The sequence below is a fragment of the Cynoglossus semilaevis genome, chromosome W (assembly GCF_000523025.1).
Source record: "Cynoglossus semilaevis isolate Cse_v1.0 chromosome W, Cse_v1.0, whole genome shotgun sequence".
NCBI classification, from domain to species: domain Eukaryota; kingdom Metazoa; phylum Chordata; class Actinopteri; order Pleuronectiformes; family Cynoglossidae; genus Cynoglossus; species Cynoglossus semilaevis.
The window spans coordinates 6,050,999-6,060,851 of record NC_024327.1 but is presented as its reverse complement, the minus strand read 5'-3'; the positions used below and the strand labels follow the sequence as shown (position 1 = coordinate 6,060,851).

At 37.8% G+C, this 9,853-nt stretch overlaps 1 protein-coding gene across 1 annotated transcript in view; it reads left to right on the top strand.

The window, feature by feature from the left end:
* The window catches only part of LOC103397045 (cytospin-A-like), a 53,244-nt gene extending 46,014 nt beyond the window's left edge, over positions 1–7,230 (top strand). Inside the window, 2 exon segments of the mRNA XM_008335296.3 lie at positions 714–773; positions 4,866–7,230. Of these exon segments, the coding sequence (XP_008333518.1) occupies positions 714–773; positions 4,866–4,955 (150 nt within the window). The 3' untranslated portion in view covers positions 4,956–7,230.
* The last annotated feature ends 2,623 nt before the right edge of the window (positions 7,231–9,853 follow it).

Sequence of the window (9,853 nt, the reverse complement as noted above, 5' to 3'; positions counted from 1 at the left end):
GTCCCCAGAGGAGAGTTCCTTGCCATGGTGTGCCATCTTGGGAGTTTCAGTGACCAGTATGACAGAGTGTGAGAGCTGTACTACAAATTGAACACACCTGCTCCCTATTCACACCTGAGACCTAGTAAGAGTAACGAGTCACATGGTATTTTGGAGGGAAAATGACAAGCAGTGCTTTGTTTGGACATTTAGGAGTGTAGTGTCTTTAGGGTGTACTCACTTTTGTTGCCAGGGGTTTAGCTATTAATGGCTATATTTTGAGTTTTTTTGAAGGGAAAAATAAATTTACACTGCTATATAAGCTTTACACAGACTACTTTTCATTGTGTCAAAGCGATGTTTCTTCAGTGTTGTTCTATTAAACATTATAATGAAATCTCTGCAGAAATGTGAGGGGTGTACTCACTTTTGTGACATACTGTAGGAACAGTATTTTAATATATTTTTATTTAAATGTAATAGTAATAGTAACAGTAGGTTTAGAAATTTGACATATTTATTTATGAAAGACAGCCAATTAATGACAGTCCTTAATTCCTTTTTCTTCGGAGGTTCTTTGTGAACATCTTTCTATGTACATTTTTAAGCATATAATTTAAATGTAACTAGAGTTTATTTGCAGAAAAAGGGTTTCAATTAAGAACTAAAATGATATCTGATTTGTTCAGACTGTCTCATCTACTTTGTTTTTTTTCTTTCTCCTCATCTTTCAGAGGAGGAATTTCACCTTAGCTTTCCAAGCTGCGGCGAGTGTGGGCATCAAATGCACTTTGGTGAGTTTTTGTCTCGATATGTAATGAATTGTAGTGAACTTGGAGTTAAAAACAATTGAGTTAACTGCGTTAGATTGTAGTTGGTAGTCATAGCTAAAAGAAGAGTCAAGGTCCTGGTCTGGGTCCTGGGAGGATTTCATTGGAGATTACAACACAGAGATTACAGGATTTGTACTAATGCTTAACATTTGCTTAACTTAAGAATATCCCTAATGTGTCTGTCGGGATAAAAAATACATTAGATTCTAGATTCATGTTCTTGACTTAGAATATTTTAATTAGAATTATTTAATTATGCTGATATTTTCACTGAGTGTTGTAATACAGTTACAGAACTGAATTAGACATAAGCGAAGTTGAGGAAGAGCCAGGGTTGAAAAGATGGTGTAAACACACAAGGGAACTCCCAAGATAAAGTTCTATTTATCTGTCTATCTGGAGTCGTAGTGGAGAACATGATTTCAGGGATGTGGTGTCAGAGGGTAGGAAGAAAAGACAAGGTGAGATTCAGTGATATATTTGTTTTTTCATACTGTGTCTCATCGCTCGTTCATAATGTACGGTGAATAAATCCCAAGCAGTGCAGCTGCTGATTCTGATGAGTGTCTGAAGTGAGTCTGCTGTGTTTATGCTGTTTAAATCTCTTCATAATTACTGAAGTGGAAAATGTGAAGATAGTGACGATGAATCCTATTTTCATAATTTCACTCATTTTCAGCTGCCTAATCCTTTGCAGTGAATGGGTGAGGGTGGGTGAGGTGTACCTAGGACAGGTTTCCTGTCCACACCAGGGCCAGATAAAGTTTTACCTACAGTCAATGTAGTGTGTCTGATCAATCTAAACCTAACCCTGATCTGCATGCTGTAGAACTATGGGTAAACCAAAGCACCATGAGAACCCCCCAACCTCACCTTCAGTAGGGGTGCACGATTCAGGGAATGCCACAATTTGATTCGATATCGATTTTTAGGCTCATGATTCAATTCAAAATCGATTTTTATTTAAAAATGTATTCAGTCTTCAGAGCATAAATAAATTTGATATATATCTGTGATTTAAGTTACTTTCCAATATTATTGCAGTTGACAGACAAGAAGAAAAAATGAACAAGAAGAATGAATTAATTGCAGGTAAACACTACATAATATCAACTTTGAGTAGAATTTATTTATTTCATTCAACTACACAGTCCATTAGGTAACTGGTAAACTGTCAAACTGTTCAAACAAAACTGAAAATGTTTGCCTTTATCTACAAATGGTGGGCCTGAGGTAATTGGTACTACAAAAAAATGCAACTATAAACTGCACAGTGCAAAGTAAAATATTTTGGTAAAATACGAGCTTTTACAACTAGTTTTAAAGTGCTGTACTCCAAAAACAAACGGCTCAGGTAAGTACATTAACAGCTAGACTCCCTTTTGAAATGAGCAACTGATGGGCACATTTAACACAGAAAATCATGACTCAAATATTCTCAATTCAGCGTTTAAGCATTTAAGATGTTTTAGAACCACAGAATACAGTCTTTCTTTCGCCATCTTTCTCTGCAGAAAGATGGCGGGATGGTAAGGCGTACCGTGGCTTGATTGTGTGCAGCATATGTTCAAAGCCTTCGTTTTCAGAAAGCAAAGCTTCAGAAATAAAATATGCTATGGCCTGAGTGATTTTCTTAGCTCGCTCAGAGTTCGGTGGGAGTTTAGTGCATTGAAACAAAGTTCGTTGGTTCGCAGGAAGGTTTACTGTTTTTAGTTTTTTGTCGTCTTTAATCTTAATCTATGGATGATGGCGTGACATACGAGCGCTCACATGTGTTGTATTTCTGAAACACTTTGTTTGTCAAATCCTGCATATAGACATACATACATTTTCCTTATTGAGGTCTGGCTTCCCATCCAGGCAATAAAATTCAAAATGCTCCCAAACAAGGCTGAATTGTTTTTTCTTTAACAGTCGCCATTCTCCATACACAGTTGACGTTCTCCGTTTCACTGATAAACTCCTTTAGACAAAGAGTTTTAGGTCAGAGCCGACTGCACTTTCGACGAGATGCATCAGAATTGCTTAGTGTAAAGTCGACGCAGCGCCATCGCAGAGTTTAATTCAATTTAGAACGAAGCAGTTACAAAATAGGGATAAAAAATATGACTCGATTTTTGGATCTTTATAAATCGATTTTGAATCGGCAAAGCTTAAATCCCGATTCAAATGTGAATCGATTTTTTTGCACACCCCTAACCTACACACACATACGCACACACACACTGGGGGAGGACAAGCAACCTCTTAGTGATGTGTCGTTCGCGAGTGATTCGTTCAAAATGAACGAATCTTTCATATGACTCGTGACTCCCGAGTCATATTAAATATTTGTTCATATTGAACTCACGAATCACTCACTGTGAACTAATCACACTCTGCGAACTAATCTTTCACTGTGAACTAATCTTTCACTACGAACAAATTACTCTCTGCAAACTAATCTTTCACTGTGAACTAATCTTTCACTACGATCTAATTACTCTGCAAACTAATCTTTCACTGTGAACTAATCTTTCACTACGATCTAATTACTCTGCAAACTAATCTTTCACTGTGAACTAATCTTTCACTGTGAACTAATCTTTCACTGTGAACTAATCTTTCACTGTGAACTAATCTTTCACTACGAACAAATTACTCTCTGCAAACTAATCTTTCACTGTGAACTAATCTTTCACTGTGAACTAATCTTTCACTACGATCTAATTACTCTGCAAACTAATCTTTCACTGTGAACTAATCTTTCACTGTGAACTAATCTTTCGCCGTGAACTAATCTTTCGCCGTGAACGGATCATTCGCTGTGAACTAATCACTATGAACGGATCATTCTCTGTGAACTAATATTTCGCTTCGTTCTCGCAGAGTCGTTTAATTTTTCACGTGAAAGAGCTCGGGTCTTTTTTGCTCTCATTCATCTTCACATTGTGGTGTGTTTTTATTTCTTAGCTTTTCGCATGGTTTTAATTACTTATGGCATTTTGTGTACTTTGTAGACTTTGTCAGCGGAAGCAAACCATGTTGCCTTCAGTATTTAGTGTCGGAGAACCTCAGCCTTCTTTACAACGCCCACAATAGGGCTAAAGCGCCACCTGCTGTAAAACGAATGAAATGATTAATTTAAGATTCGTTCACGAGTCGTTCATTTTACTGTTCGAGAGTCAAAGATTCGAATCAATAAAAAGAGTCGGTCCTCCCATCACTAGTATAGAGGTATAGAAAAGAAAATCATTCAAGCACAAAGTTTGGTGTTGTTCTCGGACGCAGATCGGAGGCAACATTCTAATAATGAAAGTGAATATCTGTTAAAGATCAGAGTTTCCTGTCTGCAGTCTTGGATCTAAATTTAAAATAACCGTTTTCCTGCTCTATCTCAGATTTTTCTTTCAAAGATGTTTGATTGGTATAAACCTGATCCTTTCCTTCTGAAACAGTGACTGTAGCTTAGATTCAGAATATAAACTGTCAAATATCTATGGTTTTATTTATGTTACATTTAGTGAAGGTCACAACTATGACTCATCAATTCATAATTTATTTGTCTTCCTAATATAAAACTCTATGGAACAACACTTGGTTTACAACTGTTTGCACTTGAATAGACAAAGACTAGGTAAATTACCCCAAGAAAAAATATCCTTCCATGGAAGCAGAACTTCACAATGAAGCAATGCCCACGAGGCCATTGATTCATTGACTCCTACATGATGATTGGCTACTGTTTTTTATTTGTTTGGAGTTATATTTGCCTTAGTCACAATGTAGAAAATAAAATCAGTTTAGAACTGGATTCAGACATGACCCAAAGTTAGCTTAGTATTAGTATTGGAAGTTTGTGTTAGCATTGGCTGAGGCTTAGGAAGTTAAAGTTAAAACTTAGGCTAATATCACAGGCTAAAGAAGTTAGCCACAGTATTACTTACTGTGTGCCCACAGTATTACTTACTGTGTGGCCAGTTAAAACAAGTTAGTAAAATAATTCAAATTAGTTGAAATAATTTCATCTTTGTTTGATATTCTTCATTATTATTATTGCTGTTATTATTCCAGGACATTAATGAGATGGTACACACAGAAAGACCAGACTGGCAGAGTGTCATGACCTATGTCACTGCCATCTACAAGTACTTTGAGACCTGACTGTCCACCGTCACATCCATGCTGTGCCAACAGAAGATCCTCCTCAGCCCTCGGCAATCCTTCAACACCACGGTGTCTCACTCAACTTCGCCACCATGCTGCAGAAACACTCTGCTGCACTGCATGCTGGTCCTTAGTATTTAGCAAACAAAGATAGACCAGAAGAGCTCCTCCACCCTCTGACTGCAGTATCACACTGTGTAGCATCACAGTCCTAATCAAAGGCTTGCGTGCGTATGTGTGTGGCTACTGTTACATTAAAAGGTCAGCAGAATTCACCTAAGTAACGACACGAAGGGGTGGAGACCTAGTTAGTGCCTTCTACCCGGGCTTTTGCATTAGCTGTTTTTCTATCACATTTCACTCGGTTTTTCATCAGTTAAAGGGAGATTCCAGCAGATCTGACAAAATCTCCTGTATTTTGTATAGTGTGAAGTGGGGGAAAAAAGCTCTTCTGTAGAATATGATGGAATGAGTTGGAATTTCCCCCATCAACCCTGACAATTTCTTTTAAATATGAATTAGCACAGGTCGTGACAGTGTGATGCAGTCTCAGTGAATGAAGTGCCTGTTTGGTCGTTGCCAAATACATTTCACAGTTTGTTTTTTTACTTCTGGCATCAGAAACCTCAAGGACAGAGCGACTCTAGAAACTTATCTCCAGTGACTGACCTGAGTTTCAAGCACCGACATTCTCTGTTACATATGCTACACACATTTCGTTTGTTTTCCAGAAGAAGTATTTATATTCATTTATTGCATATTTAATATTTTATTACCACTTTTAGACTTTTAAGTTTTCATGCTGAACCAAGATGACTACAGTATATTTATTATTTGTATGTTTATTTTTTTGTCATTGTAATGAGGTCACTGCTTTACTTCTTTATGTGAATGTCTGTGTGTTTGGAGTGAATATAAATGTATTATTTACAGTGATGGTGACAAGAAGTAGCTGCACTGACATAAGCTTTTTTTCCTTTGTATTCCTCACTAACGCTAACTTAAATGTGTGTTCGAACTAGTCTGGGTGAAAAGGTGACTCTGGACCTTTAACAGTTCTTTCTGGTGAAACTGACATGTCCTTGGACTGTGCTGATTTTTCTGCTCCAGGCAAAAGTGACTGTGAAAGACTTTTCTAAAATAAGGTCCTCTTTTTTGTTTTCCCATGCCTCTGGAGGAACTCTTAAACGATAGTGAACCATTTTGTGATGTGGCTTGAACTTCCTCATGTGCCTGGTGGAGACGACTGCAGGATGTTTGGATCTGGAACAGATGGCGATGTGAAGAGCAACATCAAGAATTTCTGTTTTTTTATTACATGCTAAGCCACAACATCCACAGTGTCTCCAACTGCATTAACGTCTGGTAATTTAGCACAAGAAGCTGCAGCAGTGACACTGTGTGTGGAACAAAGACACAGACGGAGACAGTGAGTTTTTTAATGTCCTTTAAAAGCCTCACCTCTCCGTGGACCAATTCTGTGAGGATCGTCGACCAACGCTGCTGGCCTCCTCCATGTTTTATGACAGAAACATCTGAAATCTTTTCTGATCACACTTAAGTGTTGCTGAAACTTTCCATGTCCGTGTTGCATCGATGTGGTCCAATTGATGAACGCGAGCCACGGCCTGCTGAGAGGAAACCAGGCTGAGGGCTCTGAAGAACATTCCACTACCACGTGATGCACAGGCCTGACATCATATGGGATCTGAGAGTGTGTGTGGCTTCACCGTGAAATGAATGTGAACATGTCCGTAATAGTTTTGCTGGCTACACATCATAGAACGCTACATTAACTTCTCCTTAGATTACTAGTTTACAGTGCTCTGAGAATTTTACTGAACCTGCTTTAGTGTCTTTTTGTTTGCCTTGTTTATTTTTTTAAAGGTCCACACTACAGAAAAGTCCTGATCACTAATGGAAGGGCTAAATGGTCCCATGGCAGAGTCGATGCCATGCGTGTGTGGGAGAGCGTGTTAACAGGACTATGCTACAGTACTAAGTGCACACTATGATGACAATCAGTTGTTTAAAATAAAGCTTGTCTGGTTTTGTGTTGCTTTAATTTTCATTTTTGATAGAAATAGTAATAAAGGACAGTTTGAAACGTGTGTGAAGGTTTACTGGCTAAGAATCAGTGTGTGTGTAAAGGTGAGTTGCTCACCAATCGCTTTCCCAAACTTCAGAAAATGACAATGACTTAATGTATTAAACTACACAAAGAAGAGATTTTAAAAAAAATGATGTACAGTAAAAAACTTTTACAAATAAAGGGTTAAGTGATTTATTTTATATTTTATCAGAATGTCAACGTATTCAATTCTAGGAGCTAAGGAACCATATTTGTAATGCAGCTTTAATTTACATTTCATCAAGTGTGCATTAAAGGCGGTGGTGGCCTGGTGGTTAAGATTCAAATCCACCTGGAGCATGACACTGTCCTCACTCACCGGGCGCTCACTTGTGCTGCAGCCTGCTCACACAAACAGCAGGAGAAAGAGAAATGTGAAAGGAAAAAAACACAAAAGAAAGTAGATGACGAAAGGGAAAAACTGCAGTTCAACTGTTATAAGTCTGTCACATGACCAGACACAGTTCAAAGAGATGAAGAGCCCTCTGCAGAAGACCGAGCTGGATGTTGGCAACTGTTCTGGACAAAACAATGACTGAAAATTTATGGACTAATTACAAGACCATCTAGTCTGTGACAACATATAAACTCCACACAGAGAGATAATCTATTAGAAAGAGGAATTGAACTCACGACCTCCTTACTGTAAGGCAAGAGCAGGTAAATGAAGTAGTTGAAGTAAATCTCCCATCTCTAGTCTGTCTGTCTCTCCACACAAATATTTAAATAGACAGTTTGTTTCAATGATGTGTATGGTGGACACATCACTAATGTGCACACACGTACACACACAGCCCTGCCTCCTACAGAGGAAACTGACTCTTGATATAGAACATGAGGGAGGGGTGTGTGTGTGTATGAAATAGAGGAAAAGCATTAAGCTTATTCACAGAAGAAGTTGTAGTGAAAGCTGAGGACACAGATATTGAGCTGTTCTGGTCTTCTTTCATCATCATCATTATCTTCATCCTCATCACTGCAGCAGCAGGTTTCACTGAGCTGAAGGAATTTCACATTATGTCTCACAGCAGGAAATACTTTTTTTTTAACATTTCTCAGGCATTTTTTTCATCATTTTATTTTATTGGCTTTTCTATTGTCTCCATTCAAATATGTGGGAAAGCAACAAGTGAAGAAGTGCAGGTGAGACTGTGAATTTATTTCTTCATATAAAACCAAAAACCAAAACAAACAAATTCGATTTTACGTGCTACCTTACATTGACTGAAACATTTATAGTCTATACATTGACTTTATTGAATTGTCATTGGTGTGCAACCCCAGGGTTCACCTCCTGGGCAAGATTGAATCCCGGTTAGGGCGGTTGGTACCTTCCAGTGGACTCACCACCTGCAGGAAGGTTCAGGGGGGTTGGTACGGTGCAGTGTGATTTGGGTGGCGGTGATAGAGACTGCTGCCCCGCGACCCGGTAATAGATAAGCGGGTGAAAATGGATGGATGGATGGATGGAGGTTTCTTTGAAAATAGGTTCACATTTGTAGGAAATGACATAACCCAGCTCTTCAATTTATATATGAATCAAAACATTTAAAATTTGTCACAGACACAAAATGGGCTTTTTTGCCAGATAACTGTTCTCTCATAGAAAATCAGCCAACAATGTGTTCAACAATATTTTCATGTCATATCAGGACATCTGTAGGAGGTTAGAGAAACAAAAACACTTTCTTAATGAGACAACAGAGAGAAAATGCTAACATTGCAAATGTACACACAAACTGGTCTGAAGATAAATAAACACAGGACTTAAAGAAAATGCAAATCCAAATTTAAGGAAGTCAGTGGAAACTCAGTAATGGTTTGGGGTTGTATTTCAGCAAGTGGTGTTGGGGACATGGCCTAAGTTCACTGTGCTGTCTGAAAAAACAATGATTGGGATTGTACTCAAGGTTAAATATAATATAAGCACATACAAATGAAAAAAGAAATATACCTGTTGTGATATTTATTTGTACGTAGCATGAATTGTTGTTTTTGCAATTGTAATTATTTCTTGCAGACGTCACCTAAAAAATATATCATGCTCTGTCTGAAGACCAAAAATATCTAAAGAATTTTAATGTTTAATTGCAGTTATAAATCAAAGCAAAATGAATGTTTTCCTGGCTGGTGTTAAACCTTTGTTTCCTAATCAGAAGCATTTTCATCTTTAATCTCATGTTTATTCAGCAAATATTTACCGTGGAGATGAGCAGTCGTGAGTCTTAAACTTAAGAAGCTTTAGATCAAAGTAGAAAATAATCAGTCTTTTATTTTTATTTTTGCTATTTTATTTTATTATTTAGTAATCTGGAAGCTGCTCCTGGTTCAACTATTAAGTTGAAAATTTTAAGCCAACATTTTAACATTTTGAACTACTTGTCAGTTGTAAATGAATGATGATCCCATTTAGAGGAACATTGACATTAAATCACAGCAGGCGATGCAGCGTATGATAAAAGTCAGTCAACTTTGTCAAATATGCTGTAATGGCGGGTTATGCCAAAGGTGGCGCACTGTAGAAAAAGTGGTGATACCTAAAAAGTAGTGATGGTGAAATGAAGCCCCATGAGGCACTGAACCACTTCAGCCAATTGGTTCAGTAAAGGGTTCATTACTCGAAGCTTCATGTGTGCACGAAACCACCTACTGGCCAGATGTGTTATCACAACCAGCTGTCTAAGAATAACAATGTGTGATGAATCTTTGTGTCTGTTTGGTCTGTTGGGAATGACTACTAATTTAAAAAAATACGTCAATAAAT